General features: G+C 40.1%; 1 protein-coding gene across 1 annotated transcript in view; it reads left to right on the top strand.

Moving 5' to 3' along the window:
- CRB1 (crumbs cell polarity complex component 1) overlaps window positions 1–22,229 on the top strand; it is a 112,430-nt gene that overhangs the window by 68,886 nt on the left and 21,315 nt on the right. The window contains exons 7-12 of the mRNA XM_054164962.1: window positions 5,037–5,990; window positions 9,611–10,161; window positions 10,549–10,714; window positions 13,791–14,697; window positions 16,303–16,431; window positions 19,988–20,114. Of these exons, the coding sequence (XP_054020937.1) occupies window positions 5,037–5,990; window positions 9,611–10,161; window positions 10,549–10,714; window positions 13,791–14,697; window positions 16,303–16,431; window positions 19,988–20,114 (2,834 nt within the window). The remainder of the gene's footprint in view (window positions 1–5,036; window positions 5,991–9,610; window positions 10,162–10,548; window positions 10,715–13,790; window positions 14,698–16,302; window positions 16,432–19,987; window positions 20,115–22,229) is intronic.

The raw sequence follows: 22,229 nt of genomic DNA, 5'->3' as shown, positions 1-22,229 counted from the left end.
TTCTTTCTTCTTTTTTGTTGTTGTTGTTGTTTTTTGTTTCCTTTGGAAAAAGATGGTTGCAACTAGGATACAGGTTTACATCATTTTAGTGACAATGTTTACAGGTAAATATCTTCTTTTTGAGAAATTATATGTGCACATAGACTGTATCGAATGTGTAATGTCTATTTGGACTGCTTGTACTTGCTCGATATTTGTATCATGTCAAAGTACTCTTAAGGCAGAAGGTGGCAAACAGATCTTTAACCAAAGGTGTGTATCAGAAGGGTAACTTGGATAACATTTGGTTTTTTAATTGTTTAATCAGAATGAAAATTAGCAGCATTTAGGAGGTTTATGCTTGAATGGTGGCTTTTGTCATCCTGCTTCTGCAGAAAACATTTGCTAGTAAAGTTGAAACATAGTTTAATTAAGAGCTTAACAGTTAGAAAATAGCTACCCCATAGTCACAATATGGGGGGGGGGGGGGGGGGGGGGGGAAGGATACAGATATGAGTGATGTTATCAAACTGAATCAACTGAGTTGTTTCAACTTTTTTTTTTTTTTTTTAAATAAAATCTGACAGGAGGGAAAAAGTAATCATTGTCCATAAAATCATGATTAAAATATTCACATTATCTACAATTTTAGGTAGATGTGTAATGTATTTAGAAGAGAAAATGCTGAAAGATTTTATTTGACTTTTTATTTTAAAAACACAAACCTCTTTAGCTTAGCTAATGCATGTAACCACTGAACAGAAAGTGAGTTTACTCACTTGCTTTTGCTATGTCTTACATCTTCGGAGAATACTTTTTTCTTTACATGCTAAACTTCTCCAGCCTGAGCTATTTGAATTGCTTAAACAGTTCTATAAATATTGACTAATCCTTTTATCTAGAGTGCTTTCATCTTGAGTGACAGTGGTCTTTGCCTGTATAGCAATTGGCAGATAGCAGGAAATATCTGCCTGTAGGAACACCTTCTTTAATTGACATATATTAAAAAAAAGGATTATTATTTTTCTTTTGGTGTGGCCTATGTTTATATTTGTGCTAATCTTATGAAATAGTAGGCATATAGGTGTAAGTGTATACAAGTGTGTGTGCATACATACACAAAACTCTGCAAAGCAATTATTTTGCAACATATTGTTAATGTTACTTTTAAAAGAAATATTGTATTCTGATGCTGACATGCTTATGAAATGACACATATTTAAGTGGCTCTATGGCAGTCACTTTGCATTTAATATCTGATGTTATTAATTTTCTATAGGCAAGGAATGCACTAACAATCATATGTGTACCTCCTCATTAAACTCCTTTGATTGCTTTGTTAGGCATTGATGCTTTGGTTATTAAATGTGTTATCTAAATTTAAAGATATAGGTATTTGTGATTTCCAAAGGAGTTTAGCATTTTCATGAAATCCTTTCATTAGTTTTACAACTAATTTGATGAAGTGGCGAGCAACACAGGCACTAAACATTACTGTAAGATTTGGTTCAATTTATGTGTCTGTGTAATCCTTTCCAGAGACAACTCACTATTGCAAGGTGTGACTCAGAACACAAGCTACATGACAAAGGTGATGCCTCACAGGTCTCATGGGATAATAAAGTAATATGCACAGTAATCACACATTCCTGAAAATGCAACAACTAAGTATCTTGCCATTCACTATGCTGAATTTTCTATGAAAATTTTATAGGGGCTCCCAGCCTGGAGATCCTTAAGGATGCTCTGACCACACTGGAGCCCTATAACAAGGCTAAGTAGATGCCTGATCCTACCTCTTCTAAGCTGCACTATTTTTTCTCTTTTACACAAAACCCCACAGAAACCTGCAGTCACACAGCCATCACATTAAGACTGAGTCGTATGCAAGAGCTGTGGACACATTGTTGTCAATGTCAAAGCAAGGAAGGGTGTGATATCAGGCAGGAGATGTACTAAAACATTGACCAAAACAGGAAACAGCTCACAGTAACTTACCTTTTCATATACTAGGATGGCAAAAGCAGGGCAAGTGGCTAACAGAGAAATTGCCACAAACTGGGTGAAGCAGACATCCTTCTGGCCCCCAGTCACTAAGGGTTTGGAAAGTACACTTCACTTTGAGAAAGTCAGTCTCAATGAGTCATATTTCTGCCAGATGCCACTATCCATTAAGGTATACATAGACATCTCACATTGGAATAAATACGAGCCTGGCTGGAGAACAGAGAGAGGCTGCTGCTGTAATACTCCACTGTCAGATCAAGGAGATAGCACTAGTTGTGTTTGATAATCTGAAGCTTCAAGTGGAAGCTATATGCTATAATTGAAGACCGGTAAGTGAGGAAGATCACTGCAGAGAAAGCCTTTTTTTATACATGCTATGACCACTTTGACTAATCTTTCAAACAAATCTCAACCAATCCTCAGGTCTGTCCTGGCTTTCCTGTAACTTACTGTTCTCTGAGATGGATATGGTTACAGCTGTGATTGAATAAAGTGGACAGTCAAGGAAATAGCCCAAGTAACTACACTTATCTACTGCTACTTGAAGCAATTCTTTGTGTGAGAAGTGACTGCATTTTGCTGTACAAATAAAGCTTGATGTAAGTAATGAATGCAGTCAGTGCTCACTGGACACCACTGAATTGGTTTGGAAAAGAAAACACTAATTATTATTTTCATGACCATTTTGTAAGTGGTAAGAAAGTGTTACTAGAATAATGAGTGAATTTAACTAGTTCTTATTTTAGGATCTTTAGCTCTCCAATAGACTTCCAGCACAAATCATTCTGATTTTTGCCTCATCTGTGTCTGTAAAATTAAGTCTGCATTCAGCTGCTGGAAGTTATCAATATTTAACTGACACTAATAAGGCAAAGGCCAAGTATTTGAACCAAGAACTATTACTGTGAATACAGAAGTCTTTACCTGCAGTGTCTTTTGTGTTAATATTTTATTTTCAGTATACAATTATAAAGAGTTTGGGTCTCATTAACAAATTAGAATATAAATATAAAATACTATTTGATAACTGGCCTAGTGAATAACATAGGAACAATGGAAACAGTTATGAATTGCTTTTTTTAAAACCACCTTTGATAGTGTCTGAGATCCTTAAAATCCTGCAGAGAAATATAACTAGATTAAATCCTCAAATCTAGATACAAAATTCATTTAAAAAACCCAAACAATCAATAGCTGTTAATTCTTTGATTGGTAAGTATATAAAGCTTCTGGTCTGGACCCAGTTTTGTCAAAACTTATTAAGTGGTGGAATACAGAATACATTCTAAAAATTGTCAATGACATCAACAAATCTGAATCTGTATGCGAAACGTGGTGTAGCGCCCGATACCGAACTGCAGCTCTATGACTCTCAGCATAACTCCTTATCTGACTTACAGGGAGCAGTTTTGCTGTGGGGACAGACAATGTTATGTCTGTTAATGACTCTGTGTTGATGATATTAGTTTGAAAACTAACTGCAAAGTATTTCTTACTTTGCTGTGGAGTAACTATGAAGGGAAGGGGAAACATTAGGAGTTGCACTTAGCATGAGGTTTTAAAAAAAGTATTTGGGAATTTTGACTGCTCCCAGGGAAGATAAGAAACAGATTTTTCCCTGATCCATTGCATACATATTGGTCACTTGGTTGCTCAAGGGAGAAGTTACTATAATTACTACTTTATAGATGAACATCAGTGCAGAGTGATAAACAGATTAGTTTTACAAGAGGAAGGGATTTATTATTCTTTGTGAAGTCTGATCCAGGAGACATACTTAGGTCACATCTATCAAATCACAGTGAAGCTGAGATGAGGAGACCTCCTCTTATCAGAAACCAGGCATTATAAGGAAGAGAGGAAATGAGAGTCTTTATTGCCCATCTTCTACAGAAGGGCTGTCATCACCAAGCTCTGAGATGTTTGAGAAAATATTGCTTTCATATTTTTTTCTTGCTTTCTAATTGGTTTATAGGAGAGGTAAGGAAATTTTCATTGCAGATTCTGAACATTCTGCTGGATCATACAGTTTCAAACCCCTCCAACAGCTTCTTTCAGATCCTCACCTCCCAAGTGAACTCTCTTCACAGCAGGAGACCAAGCTGTGGAGCAGAAGTCACTGGGACCTTGCTATTGGAAGAAACGAGATCCATTGTACATTTGTGAATGAATATTTGTGTGCACCTAACCCTGAAATGTGGCAACTGCCCATCACTGTGGATAGGGTGCATCTCACTGCAGCTTTTCCCATTCACTGACAGGATATAGGTTTAAGCTCTTCTCTAGATTTCTTACTGCTCATTCTGTGGATTTTGTTCTTCAGATAGGTAGCTCCTTCTCTGGAGACTTTCAAAACCCACCTGGATGCGTTCTCGTGTGGCTTACGCTAGGTGCTTTGGCAGGGGGCTGGACTGGATGATCTCTAGACGTCCCTGCCAACCCCTAATATTCTGTGATTCAGTGATACTTATGTCCCACTCTATCTTCTAGTGCTTGTAAGTCCTATGGCTCTTACTTAAAGATTGTTGCTCCAAGATGCTTCCTATGGGACCAGGAATACTTTGAATGAACGTGAAGAGAAGGAAGGACCAGCAGACTATACTCCAGATCATCAGCATACTGTATTATGAATATGAATTAAGCAACAATACTTGGGGTTTTATACAAGATAAATAATTCAGTTCCTCTCAAAGTATTCTAGCTTTCTACCACAGAATAGGTGGAAACCAATTACTTGAAGGCTTCTTCTGAACCTGATGTTTATCTAAATTTCATCATGCTTTCCATACCAAAACTGTCAAATTGTTTGGTTCTTTTCTCCAAAATGTGACTATCACTAAGGTGTTTATGTAATACCTTGCACATGAAATACATGGTGTGGGAATGATACATTCATATTTACCCTATTTTAGACTTGCAAGTCAATCATCTGTTTATCAAGACATTCCCCAGTAACTAAAGTAAATGAAACACATATGTTATTTAAAAAAATGTCATTTTGGGCTCCAACTATTGAATCCAGAAGGTCTAACTCTTTGTTTATTCTCCAGGTACTCACTGTGATGAAGACATCAACGAATGTTACATGAACCCTTGCCAAAATGGTGGAATCTGTGAGAATTTTCCTGGGAATTACACTTGCCATTGCCCACCTGCAGACCAAGGAGGGATTTATTATGGTGGCTGGAACTGTACAGAAGTTCTCCATGGCTGTACTGATCAGCAATGCCAAAACAATGGAATATGTATCCCACACTTAAAAAATGGCCAACATGGATTCAGCTGCATATGTTCTCCTGGGTATACTGGAGCACACTGTGAAACCATAACGACATTTTCTTTTCAAGGGAACAGTTTCCTTTTGTTGAAGAATCCCCTGACCTCTAAAAAGGAATTTTTCTGTAACGTAAACCTGAGGTTTCAAACTGTGCAACCTACAGCTTTTCTGTTCTACCGAGGGGAGGAAAACACTTTTGTAAAGCTGGAGATACTGAATGGCTTTTTACATTTGTCTGTGCAAGTCAATAACCAGCCACGGGCTCTTTTGCATATCTCACACAATGTCAGTGATGGAGAATGGCATTCAGTGGAGGTAACCTTGGCAAGAGCTGTTACTCTTAATTTGCTTGACAGCTCTTGTGTAGAGTCATGTCTCAATAAAACGTCTGCTGTGATAGATAATGATCACGTGAGGCTTGCATTTCAGAGCACATTTTTGGGCAGTCTACCAGTGGGGAACATTAGCAGAAACTCTCTGCCGAACATCTATAATATACATTCTGCACCTTCATTTGTAGGCTGTCTTCAGGACATTGAAATAGACTTGAATGTTATTACTCCAGAGAACGTGTCTCCTGAATCATCTTTAAATGTCAGGACAGGATGTAATAAAAAGGACTGGTGTGAAAACCACCCCTGTCAGAACAGGGGACGCTGTACCAACCTGTGGCTGAGCTACCACTGCGACTGCTATCGACCGTACGCGGGGCCAGGCTGCGCAACAGGTAAGGGAATGCTGTTGGTGTTTAAGCTGTTGCTGAAACCGTGGTCATAAACAATCCTGCTTACCTGGTGATGAAACAGCATGACCCTTAGGATCTCTGGAGCTTATTGTCAACTGGTCAGAAAGTGCAAGAGGTTAGCAGTAGCACACCTTTGTTATTTTCTGCTTCTGTTCCCAGGAAGGCTGCTCTCTAGCCTAAAAAAAACCAGTCAGGTTAAACTGATGGATTCCACTCATCCAGTTTTAAAATCTTCTTACACCTCTTAGCATGGCATAAACTTTGGAAAACTGTAGTTCACTGGAGGTTATGCACCCTGAGTAAAATATAGAAAGCAACCAAGTCACTTGGGGTTTAAGCCTGACTTTCAAAGCATTCTTTGAAAATTTTGTCCTCCAGCTTTCTTGGCTTTTATAAAGAAACTCTTTTAAGGCAATGGAAGGCAAGCAAATGTAGTGCAAGCTAAAAAAAGACAGATTCCCATTTTAAAAAATGAATGAGATTATACTATTAACTTAATCTGATTAGCCCAAGAAGGCAGGACTTCAGAGGCTGGGAACAGAGCCCATTCATCTCTCGGCTGGTCCCAGGGCAGCTCTGTACAACCTCTAATGAAGGCGGCTCTGACCAGAGAGATGCTTGGTGACCAGAGGGAAACATGTCCATGTCTCAGTGAACAAAAGAGCACATCTCAGCAAAGGGATCTCTTTGGCAGTGATGAGCAGGAATACAAAAGCTGCAGATGCCTGTAGCACTTTTCTTGCTACAAATGATCTTACCAAGTGCAAGCTGAGGCAAAGTGGAAGGACAACAGGAGGTCCCTGCCCAGCTTCCTGCTCTACTGCCTCTGGTATGTGAAACCCTCTGGAGCTGTAAATACAACACCACTCAGGAACATTTTGAGGTGGTGTCTGCAAGCCTTCCTCAGCAAAAGTTTTAGGGATTTCAAACAAGCAGTTTTGTTTAAAAAAAGTCATGCAGGACTGAGTCTGCATGCAGCACCCTTGCCCCTGCTTCCCTCTCTGCCCCCTCGCTAAACGTCTGCACATGGTCAATCACAGCAATGTTTAGGAAGGAACAAATACAGACAGACAGACACATATACATACATACATATATTTATGTGTATATATTTGCCAAGCAGACTGGAAAAAATGAAGTGCATCAGCAGAGCCATGGTCAGATTGGAATGGACGGATCTTAAACTGGTGCAAACTGGTGTGGCTGCACTGCTGCCAGGGAAGCTACATCGATTTACATCAGTTGAAGAACTGGCCCCAGGGGTTTATTGAATGCATTGCTGCAGAAAGCTGTAGCTTGAAGTACATTTCAAAAATGTTTGCATATTGTCAATACTTTTCAATAGTTTTTCTTTTTGGTTTTATTGCAAAATGACAAAGTCTGAGAGGTAATTGTAACAGACTTCTTTGAAGTCTAGCTGTAATTTATCCAAAGATTTGGAAAGCAACTTTGGAGTATAGGACAACATCTGGTAAATATGTTTGCCTCTTTATATGAAGGAAAATTAAAACCAGTCAGGGCCAGGAGAGGCTTATAGTGGCATTAGAACTGTTGAGAATGATTAGAAAGCATGCTCTTTTTTTTTTCCCCCTTTTGTTTTTTTTTTGCTGACCACGATATTCCTTGCAAATCACGGCACTGTGCCACTTTGATACATAGGTTCTAGATATGTGCCATATTTCTAAGACTGTGACAGGTTTCTTAAAAGACAAAATAGGGGGAAACTTGCGGTAAAGGATAACAAAAGAAATGTTAGTGTCTCTTTTTTTTTTTTGGAAGAAAAGTTGCTGCCAAGCATTTAATTGACAAGAGGCAATATTTTCTTTACATATACAAAATAACAAACAGATGTTGACTCATTTTGATCAACATCCAGATGTTGTGACCCAAGAGGTTAATACTGACCAAGGTGATGCTAGCCATCTCATCAAAGAGACGATCAGATTGATGGGATAGAGATGTATATTTATAAACAGAGAGAAATGCAACCAAGTAATTGTAAACATGAGAAAACCTTTTTTTGAGGATTAATTTGTCTTCCTAATCCTGCAAACATACAATCATCATTCCTGGAGGAATTTCCTTTTTATCCTCATGAAAAACCACCTCATTCTCCAGGACCATCTTAGAGAGAAGATATAAGTTAAAGAGATTTAATGCCTCAAAACACCCATTTCAACTAATATTTATTTCTACATACCAGAGTTTTAACAAGCAGATGCAGATCTGTTGGTAACCTTATTCATAGCATTGAAAGACTTCAAAATGTCTTTATTTGTGAAATTGTCTGTTTAGGAACATGTAAAGGATTTATTCCTGCCCCTAAATAATATTACTGTGTCACATAGTAGTTCAGTGTGGTTGTTACGGGTCTGTTGGGGCTTCACAGTCAGTCCTCTATTTTCATTGGGGTTTTTTAATGTAGTCTTAAAAAAAAAAAAAAAAGGAAAGAAAAAAAAAAAGTAGTGCTGCAGGCAGAAACTTTGGCTATGAGGTCTCACTCTAGCAGTTTTACTGCACAAAAGAGAACTGACTCTTTAGCTTTCTGAGCATTTTTGGTTGGTTTTTTTTTTTTTTTAAAGCTTGGTTTACTCTTTCTATGAATTCAGTATATTAAAAATAGCTCCTGAAAATGTTCAGGCAGGATATCTATAGTGTTGAGGACAAGATCTTGAAACTTGAAGTGCAAAAATAGAAATGCTTTGTTGTGCTTTAATGAGATGATTCATCAGAATAAAATATGGTTTGGGCTACATGTTTTTCTATCCTCAAAAGTCTGAAAATCATTACCCAAAATAAAGAGTAAGGGAGAGGGACAGATGGTTTTGGTTTAATCGTTTTAATTGATATACACACACACACACACACACAGACAAAAGAATAAGGCTTGCTCAAGCCTGCATCACTTTTCCCCTGTGACACCATAGTATTATGAGTACTCACAGGACTGAGGAGGATTCACAACTGGATACAAGCTGATGTGTACGAGCATGTGTTGAGTGCCAACAGAATGTCTGGCAGGGAACTGGGGAGCCCATGCAGCACCAAAGAGGTGACCTGTCTGGAGGTTTTTACACAGGACAGGTTTGCTGAGCAGCTTTCCGCTGTTTCTATGATTGGAATCAGTGCAAAAAATACCCAAGTTCCACAATTACATTAACTTTCATGGTCATTGGTGGATCAAAGCAGCTAGGTTCTTTTCAAAATGATCTTCCTGATGACCAAGCCAAAAACTATAGAAATCTGCCCTTGTTTAACCATTTGAAAACAGCATTACACAGAGGAAAATAAAGGGTAAAAATATGCCAAATAATACAACATCTGGTCCTGCACTGGGGCTTAATGCTACAGCCATGGAAGTCGATGGGAATTTTGGAATAAAAGCTATTTAGATCTGTAACAAGCCTTCATTCATACATAAATACCAGCACATCTTACTACCATACATATATATACTACCAGAAGTAGTTATATTATCATTGCATTGGTTCTCTTATCATTTAGAGCTAACTATTTTATTTTTCTCCCTTCTTCTCTCTCTTTATTTTTCATTTTTTTGTTTTGGTTTGGTTTTAATCTTCTCCTATATCTCTAACCTCAAGAATATATTCCTGGCCGGTTTGGATCTCAGGACTCCTCAGGCTATGCTGTTTTTTCTGTTGACAGCATTCAGAATGAGTATTTGGACATATCAATGTTTGTTCGAACACGCAAAGCTTCTGGCTTGTTACTGGCTTTGACAAACAGTACTTACCTCTATGTGAGAGTTTGCTTGGAAGGTGGGAAACTCACAATGTTAGCTCCAAACTCCATGAAGTTATTGGGGAAACAGCCCATAAATGATGGAAACTTCTACCTAATAACATTAAAAATAGAACCAAATAAGATGGAATTGTTCCAGTCCTCTCAATACCTAGGATTTATTTTTACTCCAGCACTAACCAGGCAAAGTAGGAATATTCTTTACATTGGAGGCCTACCAGATGACAAAGAGACTGATAGAAATGGAAAGTATTTCAAAGGATGCATCCAAGATGTAAGAGTGAATAACCAGCCACTGGAATTCTTTCCCATCACCAATCCACAGAATTCTCTTATCAGCCAAACTCTGGTCAATGTTACCCAAGGCTGTACTGGTGACGACCTCTGCAAGGTAAGAATTATATTTTTCAGAGCATTTTCACATTTGTAATGGAGAATTTATTTCCACTTTTTCTTTTTTTCATATATTCCTGTAACTTATTTGATGATAATGATATCCTAGAAAGAGATGTAAAAAGGCAGGTTTTGTTGAGTAATGCTACATACAAAGAATATCAGCAGCAAATTGTGTTTGCATAGTGGAGAATTAAAATGTTTTAAGGTTGAAATACTGCATTTCCCGAATTATTGAGCATGCTGTACTGCCATAGTACCAGTTTTTGTCACTTTCCATCTGAAATAAACAGAATTGGTCTTTCTGCCAAACAGTCCCCTATCCCAACTGGGGAGTCTGACAGCTTTTATTTACACTGAGGTCATCTCTTCTCTTTCCCCATAGTCCAACCCTTGCCACAATGGTGGAGTGTGCTATTCAATCTGGGATGACTTCACTTGCACATGTCCCCCTAACACAGCAGGGAAGGCATGCGAGGAGGTTAAGTGGTGTGAACTTGGGCCCTGTCCTCACGAAGCACAATGCCAGCTGGTGCACCAAGGATTTGAATGTAGGTACATTTCAATTATTCCTATCATCTTTGCAGAGTAGAAACAGAAATTTTCATCAGCATTTCCCTAAACCTCAATATTCACTGCCTTTAAAGTTATTTTAATACAGAGATAACATTTGAAATAAGAATTGTGACAATTGCAAGTAACATTAGAGAATATATGTTCTACCCAACCCAGAAGTTATCAGCCAGACCCCCTGACACAGACACCAATGTTTACAGGACTTTTGCTTCTGACTTGTTCAGGTTGTACTTTAGACCAGTATACTGCCAAAGTGAGAGCATATTCCTCAGATTTGCACTGCAAAGAGTTAAGAAGATACCCAGTGTTGGATTCACATTGGGATGTTCTGTTCTCCTGAAGAGACAAGCTACATGACATAAATTGCATCATTTGATTGTCTTAAATGTTAAATATCTTTGAAGGAATCACCTTACCAGCAGCAGTACAGTTATCCAACAAGTATGTTTGTAAGAAGCACTTATATACCAAAAAGTCTATTGATGACCTTTAGCTGTTTTACAACATTAGCCACTCTTCATATCTCTTTCCTCCACTTTCCTTCTCCTCCCCAACCTGGGCTGGAATTTAGAAGGCAAGTAAGAATTTTAAAGCAAAATTATTTTTCTTCTTGCCATCAAAGAAAGCCCTAACCATACTGTGAAGGAAGGGAAATACCCACCGAGTCTGATGGAAGCTGTTAGAATAGCTGATTCTTAGGAATGATGTTGGTCAACAAAAGATTTCTACAACACACAATTTGCTGACAGAACAATATGATGCTGTTTTTGTTGAGAGTGTTAGAACCAGCATTGCAGCACTTGCTAAAATTTATAATTAAAGTACTTGCATCTCCTCCAATAGACATCTTCTATGATAACATGAATATCTGTTCTCTTACAAACATTACTATTGCATATTACAGTAGAATATAAAACCACACAGAGACATGTTCAAAGTATCTGAGCTGCTTCCTTTTGCTGAGCTCAGGGTCATTCACACTGTTAGATGACCTTTTCACTTCTGTTCTGAAATATAGGAAGGAGTTTCCCTATTGGGTGTTCAAACATTCCTGCACAATAGAGCTGTATTTTTAACTAGCTGTTTTCTTAGACACAGCATCGCCTTCTTGTTTTTCCACACAGGGTAATGAAACAAGAAGCGTTTCACTGGCCACTGAATTATCTTCCAACCTGCTGTCTTATGCTCTGGATACTATTTTAAGCTAGAGAAGGAAAAGAGCTGTTTTTCAGAGGCTGTGGCTATGGTTCCACCTAGATAGCTGTGATTAGCATGCCCCTTAGGAAGCCAGTGTGGGGAGGATCAAGTAACAGCAAAACTGTATGCCCAGCGTCACAGCTGAGGGTAAAAGCACAGCCAGATAGTTTGCTGTGCTCAGGATTTAATAGAAGTTCTACAGTAATACTTCAGCTTCACAAGTTTAAAAAAAATCTCAGTTTTGCAAGGGGTTTAAAAAATTCAGAAGTAATTTTAAAAAGCTATGACTAATTTTTTACTATGTTTTCCACTGAGGAAACTTTTTCTTTCTGATACACCACAGTTGCTGTACCAGGCAACATAGTTGCACCTTATGCCTTAGTATTGGGATATACAGCTCATAATTTTGTGCTGAGTCTCCTAGGGTTTCTTTTCTTCAAGGTTTACTGACCCAGAGTTAGTTCAGGAACCCACCTTATCTTGATCTTACAAAGCTGACATTTGTTTGAAGCACAGAGAGTAGACATTCCTTCCTGTCCCTCTTCACTGTCTATAATCATCATGAACCTCAGAACGTGCAAATTTACAGCCCATCAACTTAGTGCATTTAGGTAGAAACCATGCTAATGAAAGATGTCAAATACCTTTGTGAAGATGTCCATAAATCTGTCACAATCTTGCCCATCAATTTTCACTCACAGCACCACAAACAGTACTCTGATGCTCTCCCAGTCCTACCAGCACAGGCTTAGTGTTGCCTTTAGGTCTCTGGCAGTGTGTACACAGCAGAAGCTGGTTTCAAACATCACAGGCATGACTCTTCTTACATTGATTTTTTGCCAGGTGACTTCAATTAAATTAACTGTTTCTGCATCAGTGAGAGTAAATTGGGATCAAGGCAAATACTTTCTAAAACCGCCTCAGTGCCTTGCCTAAGAAAAGAGGAACTGAGAACAAGTGCTTGCCCCATTCAGATCGGTCATGGAGAGTAGGTAGCTGTCTGTATGAGGGGAATGAACATAGAATCATAGAATGGTCTGGGTTGCAAGGGACCTCCAAGGGTCATTTAGTCCAACCCCCTCTGCAGTCAACAGGGCCATCCTCAGCTACCCAGAGCCCTGTTAAGCCTCACATTGAATATCTCCAAGGATGTGGCCCAAATCACCTTCCTGGGCAACCTGTTCCAGTGTTCCACCACCTTCATAGTAAAGAACCTGTTCCTAAAATGACCAATATATATCTCCTTTTGAAATACTCTTTCAGCCTCAGGTTTGAGTTGCATTCCATTATGATCATTCACTTCTCTGTGTCTAAAAGGGGAAAAAAGATAACCCTAACACAGAACTGCATCTCTAAAATGAGATCTTGTATCTCATGATGATGCAAGGCAACACACTTTGAGTGGATATTGCTGGTGCTGGCACTGCCCTGCAATTTCTATAGCAATCAGAGGCAGACAAGAATATCTGAAACACTGGTGAAATCTGGGGCAATGGACATAAACTACAGCACAGGAGGTTCCACCTCAACTTGAGGAACTTCACTGTGAGGGTCACAGAGCACTGGAACAGGCTCCCCAGAGAGGCTGTGGAGTCTCCTTCTCTGGAGACTTTCAAGATCCATCTGGATGCATTCCTGTGTGACCTGTGCTAGATTCTATGGTCCTGCTCTGGCAGGGGGGTTGGACTCGAGGATCTCCAGAGGTCCCTTCCAACCCCTAACATCCTGTGATCCTGTGATTCAGCAACCCCAAAAAGGACTTGCAAGACAGGGAGCATGAGGCACTGAAGAGCTGTTGTTCCATCTGTGTTGGTTTAAAGCTGGCCTGGTTTGTCAATTGTTATCTTTGCACAGGTCTTGCTAACGCAGTGTTTAGTGGCCGGAGCAGTGCGATATTTTACAGAAGCAATGGAAAAATCAGCAGAGACCTCACCAGTATCCTATTTGGCTTTCGAACTAGGGACACCGACGTGATCCTGCTGTATGCAGAGAAGGAGCCAGAGTTTGTCACCATCAGTATCCACAACTCCAAATTACTCTTTCAATTACAAAGTGGCAACAGCTTTTACAAGCTGACCCTTGCTAGTTCGCTGCCTGTGAGCGATGGGAAATGGCACCAAGTGGTGGTCTCTATGGTGGAGCCCCTCTCCCAATTCTCTAGGTGGCATATTGATATAGATGACAAGAGAGACACTGCAACCAGCACAACTGCTGCAGGAAGCCTCAACTTTTTAAGAGAAGAGACAGACATCTATGTGGCTGACAAGGCTTTTGACAGCCTAGATGGCCTGCGAGGATGTATGAGCACCATAGAGATCAGTGGCATTTACCTCTCGTACTTCGAAAACACTGACATCCCTACTAAAAAACCTCAAGAGGAGCAATTTCTCAAAATATCAGCAAACCCTGCTCTTACTGGCTGTTTGCAGGCAGATTTCTGCAGCTCAGATCCCTGCATGCATGAGGGCATATGTGAAGACTTCTATACTTCCTACCACTGCATATGTCCCAAAGGGTGGACTGGTACCCACTGTGAAGTCAACATTGATGAGTGCTCTTCAGACCCCTGCATTCATGGGAACTGCACTGATGGGATCGCTTCCTATGAGTGCAGCTGCCAGCCTGGTTACACAGGGGCAAACTGTGAAGAGGACACAGACAACTGCCGTGGCCACCAGTGTGCAAACGGGGCCACCTGTGTGGATGGCATTAATGGATATTCTTGCCTGTGTGCTGCTAACTTCACTGGAAGATTTTGCAGGTACCATAAACAAGGCAGACCCACAAGACATTGTCAGGTCTCCTTTGAAGGGTTATTACATCATTGATGTCTCCATTTGAAGCACAGATGTTATGCATCTATCTATATATTAATCATGGCTGTATGTATTAATTTATAGAGTCTGCAGCACAGAAAGCTGCACAGTTCAATTAGATATGGATGGAAGCAGTGGAGATCTGGCAGCTCAGGCAGACACTGATAAGGCAAGGAGACAAGGAACAAGGTAATAGCTCTGCTGCCCAGCTCTGCTGCCAGCCTGAGTATTCCAAGCTCTCTGATGACAGGATAACAATTCCATCAGAGCTCAGAGATAAATGTGTTACATCTTCTTTAGAAAAAAATAATTTAAGGGTTTGGAATGTCTAAAATGATACACTTGATTAGAGCAATAGAGCTCTGGAACTCTAAGTAGAGAATTTCACAGGTGTTGGGTAAGAGAAAATAACAGTATGAAGGCTTGTAAATAAGTCTTTCTCAGCATCATCTTTCCTAGGTGAGTCTTTTCCTCCAAGCTTGCTCTCTCAGCCCAGCAGTCCTGGTGGCTGCACACACCAGCCAGCCTACCGTTTCCATGAGTTCCGAGACTCCTCACATGCCAGTTTCTTACTCTTCTCTGCCCTCTCCCCTTTAATTGCCCTGCTCTGCACACCATAAACTTCTCAGTTCTGAGCATGTCCTGTAGCTCTCAGAGAAGGCCAAATCCTTCTCTTTTCTCCACTCCAAGAAACCCAGTCTGCTGCAGCCTAAAGGATGTAAATAGGCAATCTCCATGCTCCTCAGTCCACAGTGTTTTGGGCTATAATTACACAACTGTCAATTTTTGTTCACTGTTGGGGGTTTTTTGAGTAGTGAGGACATCCTGAGATATGAAGATGCCTTATATTGTCTATCTTGTCTGCTAATTTTCTCTTTTGATCTCTGGTACTAAGCTGTCCAGGCATCACATAGAGCCATGTCAGTAATGTAGGCAGTGTTGTCCTTTTTTTTTTTTCCCAGTAAGAAAATAATCATTAACTAGCCTGTGAGCACTTGGAAAAGGAAAACCAAATTCAACAAATTAAAAAAAAATTAATATGCAAAACATGTTCTGTGAGTCTTAAACAGTTTCTGCTGCCCTTCCTTTGGACAATGCCCCAGGCAGTAATAGCATCACTCAATCTCACCCCACCACCCCACTACGTCCCCCCTGCTACCTCCCTCCCCCACTGAGTTGCTGCCTACCACTAACTGTGAGCACCCCAAGTACCCTGGGCACCATGTCTATCAATGCAGATAGGTGTGGAGTTTCCTTTCCAGAGGAAATCAAGGAGGCACTAAGAGTGTGCAGCCCCTGAAGCAGTGTGTTCATTTATGGGTAGACTGTAATGCGTTTCCCATTGGTGTTGAATAGTATTTACCAGCAGGAGCCCTGCTCCCCCTCTTTGGAGACTAACAGTGCTATATTCTGCATTCAAATAACAAATTTGCAAGTCATATTTAAATATTTTGCACTAAACTAAGTGGACTAGAGTCAAATGAAAAGCTGAGAATGCAGAAGACATCCAGAAAATGCAAATGACTGCCATTGCCTTCTTATTTACCCAGATCCAGAAGACTACCATACACGGTTTGTGGGAACGAGGAGAGAAACCTTACATGTTTCAACTATGGCAACTGCACTGACCTTGGGGGCGAGCTGACATGTGTCTGCCTGCCAGGATTTGCTGGAGAACGGTGAGATGCTTCATCTGGTAGATTCATGGAGCAATTTTTACAGAAGGTGTTCCAGAGGGTAACAGCCACAGGACCCTCCTGCAAGAAATGCAGACAAAGCAGTTGGTCTAAGTTCAGCAGTTCCTTGCTAGAGTGACTTTGAGGGCCAACACTAAAAGTATAGCAGTTTACTTAGATAAAAATCTGAAAAGTATGCAGCAAGACTCAATCCAATATAGCAGCACTGACCCCAGCATTGTGCACTTGTTTCTATGTGCCTACGTTTTCAGATTCCATGCAGTTTTGTATATGACAAGGCACAATTGTTAGCTTTCCATTGGTGGTGACACAAACTCAGATACCCTGCTCCTATACAAAAATCAGCTACAATATGGTGGCACATGAATATGCAAAGCTGTTTCATTTTCACATATATGTGCTGTGAGTACACAATCTACCCTTTCACAGGGATGATTGAGATGAAATACCTGCTGGTACTGCAGCTTGCTGCTTTCTTACTGGATGCTGAAGTATGAAAACTGAATTATCATTTTTAACAGTAGTTAGGAAATGCTTTTTTACATCTTACAGTTCTGTTTGAAACAGAAGGGCCTTCCTCAGAGTGAAATTTATATCTTGCAACATATTGTCACAATTCACACTTACCATTTGATTATGAACAGCTCTGGAGCAGGGAGGCTGCACAGCCTGAGGGCATTAGGTGCCCTTGACCCAGTCAAAATATAGTCTGAGTAAGTAAGGGCACCTGTTGGGATAGTAAGAAAGGAAATACCGTATGCGTTCTTAGTGAAATTAGCATTATATCAGAGGACAATGTCTAAAAGTTCAGCAGGAACAAGCTATGCAAACACAAAGACATTTACAACAAGAGGTTTCCATTCTTTCAAAAATTTATTAGACCACGGATTTTGTGGAAGGAGTGCAGTAAGCTATAAAAGATGGATGAACTGAAAGTTTCCACCCACTCAGTGCACAAGGCAGTTGGCAGACACGTCTGCGCTGTACTGTTCAACTCACCACACAATATTTAACAAACAACAAAAAAAAAAAAAGGAAAAAAGGGGGAAAAATCAAATCAAATCTATTTTAAAAAACATATTCTTGGACACTTCTTTGGTGTGTATGTTTGTTAGGACTTCAAGGTATAAGGAAAGTACTTTTCCCTTCTTCTTTTCCCTGCCAGGCAACCTGCTAACTGCAGCTTTGGGAAAGAGCCTTGCCTACATTCATCCCGCTGGCTGGCAATAATCTCTATTTTATGGTTCCCAGGATTCTTATATTGAACAGCAGTCTTGTACCAAGCATGCTGCACTTTGGCTATCACAGCAAGGCATTCCTCCTAAAGGTCTAAAATTGAGTATTTATCCTCTTTTCCTCCAGGCTGCCAAACCATAAACCAGCAGTACTTCCATGCTTGCAGATCTGACTATATCAAAACAGAAAATTTCACTCCTTTTTGCAAATGTATCACTTCATAATAAAATCAAACCCAACCCTCTTAGTATATTTATGTATTAGATGGATTAAAGAGACATTTTCCTTTAAGACAATATTTCATCTTTCCAAGAGCACAGTATAGAGAAAATACAATCTTTCTGTGTCAACTGGTTGACTTGGGATCACAAAAAAGAAGTCTAATGAAAGGGAGATGTGGAAAGACCATGCTTCATAGAATGAGAAATAACTGTCTCTTGAAAGCAATTTCTTGCATTCAGTTCAGGCTGGGATTTTCAAAATTACCCAAGTGAGAAAGGTTTTAAAGTGATCCTGAAAAAGCTGGATTGCCTGGAACATTTGAGGAGTTCTTGATATGTTTGTTTGTTTTTTAATCTTTAAATTATTATTTTTTGGATAGGTAAATTCATAGCTATGCAATTTTTATACATTGGATAAATAATTTAGCTTTTTTGAAGTATATCAACATAATTTAGCACTTGAAAGGTTGGACTTGATGATCCTCGAGGTCTCTTCCAACCTTGGTGATACTGTGATACAGTTAAACCATTTTTAGAGATCAATAAAGAAAATCAGATAACATTGTTAATATAAAGAGCTGCTCTTCTTTAATGTAGCACTAAAAATGCATTACGTGGTTAAGAGTATGATTGAACAAACCAATCCCTTCTAATTCAGAGGGATTGTCTCCTATTCTCCTGGGTTTTTATCAGGAAAAATTGGGATTCACCATTAGCATTACTGGGCGGCGGGGAAGGAGCAAAGAATTAAAAGGGGAACACTGTCACAACAGAACATCACCAAATCATCACTAGTCTTCAGTCAATCTCACACTTTCCTCATTAATGTTTAATGAGAAATTATGAGAACTCAAATGTCCATCATCATCATAATTTAGAACATGAGGGAATGGCCTTGAGCTGTGACTGGGTAGGTTTAGACTGGACATTAGAAAAAAAATTTCCCAGCAAGAGTGGTCAAGCATTGGAATGTGCTGCCCAGGGAGGTGGTTGAGTCACCAGTCCTGGATGTGTTTAAAGGTGGTTTGGATGTGGTGCTTGGCAATATGGTTTAAGGGTGACCCTTGTAGAGTAGGGTTATTGGTTGGACTTGGTGATCCTGAGGGTCTTTTCCAACCTGAATGTTTCTGTCATTCTGTAATTAACTCTAAAACCTTTAACAGCAGATATTTAATCTTACCCTGTTTTGTACTACTCTACTACTCTTGCTGTTCTCAGGGCTCCTATCAGAAAGACCAGATGGGAGATCCTGCTGGGACCCACTGGCATTTCAAATTGAGCAAGAACCCAGCAGGTGAATGTTCCCAGGAGCTCTCAGCAGGGAAGAACACACGTTTGTCAGACTTATATCCATACTACTAAGAAGTGACACATGCCCCCAGCTTCATGAGCATCAAAAACAGATAAGCAAGCTGTCAGCAGGACTTGTACCAGACCTAGCTCTAAAATCATACACAAACTTCAGAGTGCTAAGCTTTGTTAACCATGGAATCCTTTACAGAGATTTTTCTCTCTTAACTACCTGTATTTGAAAAGAATGCAGGAAGGGGAGTCTCAGGGGAGATCTATTGCTCTCTAAACGTACCTGAAAGGAGGTTGCAGACACGTGGGGGTTGGTCTCTTCTCCCAGGCAACCAGTGGCAGAACAAGAGGACACAGTCTCAAGCTGTGCAGGGGGAAGTTCAGGCTCGAGCTGAGGAGAAAGTTTTTCACAGAAAGAGTAATTGGCCATTGGAATGGGCTGCCCAGGGAGATGGTGGAGTCACCATCCCTGGAGGTGTTCAAAGAAAGATTGGATGTGGCACTTGGAGCCATGGTTTAGTTGTCAGGTGGTGTGAGACATTAGGTAATAGGTTGGACTTGATGATCTCTGTAGTCTTTTCCAATCTGGTTGATTCTGTGAAGTTCAGGAGCTGAGTGTGGTAGTTAATAAAATCATAAGCACGTATGGGAACACACCACAGATTTCAAACAGCGCAGCCTCCTCTTCTTCCCCCAGAAGCTTCTGAGTTAAAACGGTGCCTGTGGGATGCATTTGGTCTGTGATTGCAGATGCTCACTATCTGTAGTCTTTCCTCTAGGTGTGAAAAGGACATTGACGAGTGCAGCTCTGACCCATGTCTGAATGGAGGCCTCTGCCAGAACCTACTCAACAGGTTCCACTGCCTCTGTGATGTGAACTATGCTGGAGACCGCTGTGAGATAGATGTAAGCGACCTCTCCTTTTTTGTATCTTTACTCTTGTGGCAGAATCTCTTTCAGCTTCTCTCCTACCTTATTCTACGAATGGATGATGATCCAGCAGTTGAGTGGGGCGAACAGGAAGACTATTAAGCAATCTTTAAATTTTTGTACTTTAACGCAGCAAAAGATGCCTTGACCAAACAGCTTAGCAAAGCAATATCAACGTCTGAGTTTTAGAACTTGTTTTATATTTCTTTGAACAATTTTCTATGGATTGCTTTGGACCTGGTTCAGTTCTTTCATTTGAATTTTAGAACAAGTGCTAGCAGGTCTTCAATAGTGTTTTACCCCACCTCCACCAGAGTGTTTCACCTCATACACGCTGTCAGTGGGCAGCAGCTGGACACACCAACGGGCAATGCATATTCACAAGAATGATAGGATTTACTGAGGGTGGCATTTAAACCTTAGTGCAATGACTGGCAAAGATTCACTGCCTTCAATAAGCCTAATTTTACCATTCCATCTTAGAGGTGGTCACTACCTTCGCATCACATACCACGTGCATTGCTGTTTCTTTGGCAGGAAGGTCTCAGGTTTGTGAAATCGCGTTGGGTATTTTTGCACATCCATAGTCCAAAACTTCTACAAAACCTCCACCAAACCAGGATGAAAATCTAGGCCTCAGATGCACCCCCATAACCTCTTTGCAAATTCCCCCCACCCCCCAGGCCCAAAAATGATAATTCAGCTTAAAACTCAGCTCTGCCCAGGCTTCTAGCAGGCTGCTCAAATCCAAAACCCTCCCTCATTACCAAAGGGATATACCAAAGGGATTCTGTGTCAGGAAGGGAGCAGGAAGGGGGAAAATGGAAAAGGGGAAAAGAACAACTTGTGTTGTCCCCTTATAAAGGCTAGATGCAGGCATTCTGGAAATGAAAGAACAAAGATTACAATTTCCTGTCCAGCTCCTGGACCTATCTAGCCTCTGGAGGCCTGTACTCTACGGTTTCTTAATGGTACCAGTGTTAAACCATGACAGTTGTAAGTAAATTGACCTTTTACGCTCTTTACAGAACATACATGACAAGATACACTAAAATAGGCAAAAAGCTCATCTTGATATTATTGTTAAAGAAAGCAAGAGAGCAATAGATGTAGTAATAGTATGTCTGACATACCGTAGCTATATGCGTAACACCAAAAAAAACAAAGAATAAATCTGTATAGAGATTCCAAAAGTCTTTCTCTTCAGTGCTAGAACCTTGCTGTAAGCATCTACATACAATATTAAGTATGGGGTTTATATGGATTTACAGCAATATGCAAATTATTAATTTAGAACATACTAGCAAGGCATGGTTTCACTCTTTCTTTTACTGAACACATACCTGTAATTGAATTCTTTCCTTCCTCTAATGCCTTGCCATCATGAAACATCTCCTGACTTCAGAAATGCTGCTTCTTTCCTCTTTGTAATTCTGTATTCTCAACTACATTGTGCACGTGTACATAACTTTCCTACCTTTATACATAAAATAAACCTTCTTCTGCCTTTGTCTCTTAATGTCTGCTCCTCATTTTCTGCTGATGACTCTCTGCATTTGTTTTATGTGTGTCATGTTTTTCAAACACTTTGCACTTTACAGGTACACCACACAAAAACTAAGATTGTCTTCCCTCTGCATTCTGCAGGAGCACTGACAGCGCAGGGCCAGGCAGGTGTTCCCCAGCAAAGTAGTTCAGACACTCCAGCTGCAATACTGCATCACCCATCAAGAGCCGCTGGGTAGCTCTTGGTATCTTACAGAGCACAACTGAACAAAGAAGCCTCTGGAACAACAATTCAGAGAGGAAGGGATTTTATACACATGGATTAAAGTGACTCATTAGTTGGTTCCTCCTTATGTACTCAATATGTAGAAGACCGTCGAGTGCTGTGAGGTCTCTATTGGCATTTTGATGGATCCTCTTCTTCCACTGAGCTATCAAGAGCCCATAGACTAGATGTATCCCCCGCACAGGTCTTCCAATACACCACAATATTTCTAGTTTTAAAGGTTAAAAAAAAAATTAAGGAAACAAAAGCCAATTAAACCAACTTTCTGTATTATATATGCAGAAATATAAAGGGAAACA

Source organism: Dryobates pubescens, chromosome 11 (genome assembly GCF_014839835.1).
Source record: "Dryobates pubescens isolate bDryPub1 chromosome 11, bDryPub1.pri, whole genome shotgun sequence".
NCBI classification, from domain to species: Eukaryota; Metazoa; Chordata; class Aves; order Piciformes; family Picidae; genus Dryobates; species Dryobates pubescens.
Note: the sequence above shows the minus strand (reverse complement) of the source record. Positions and strands in the feature narration are given on the sequence as shown.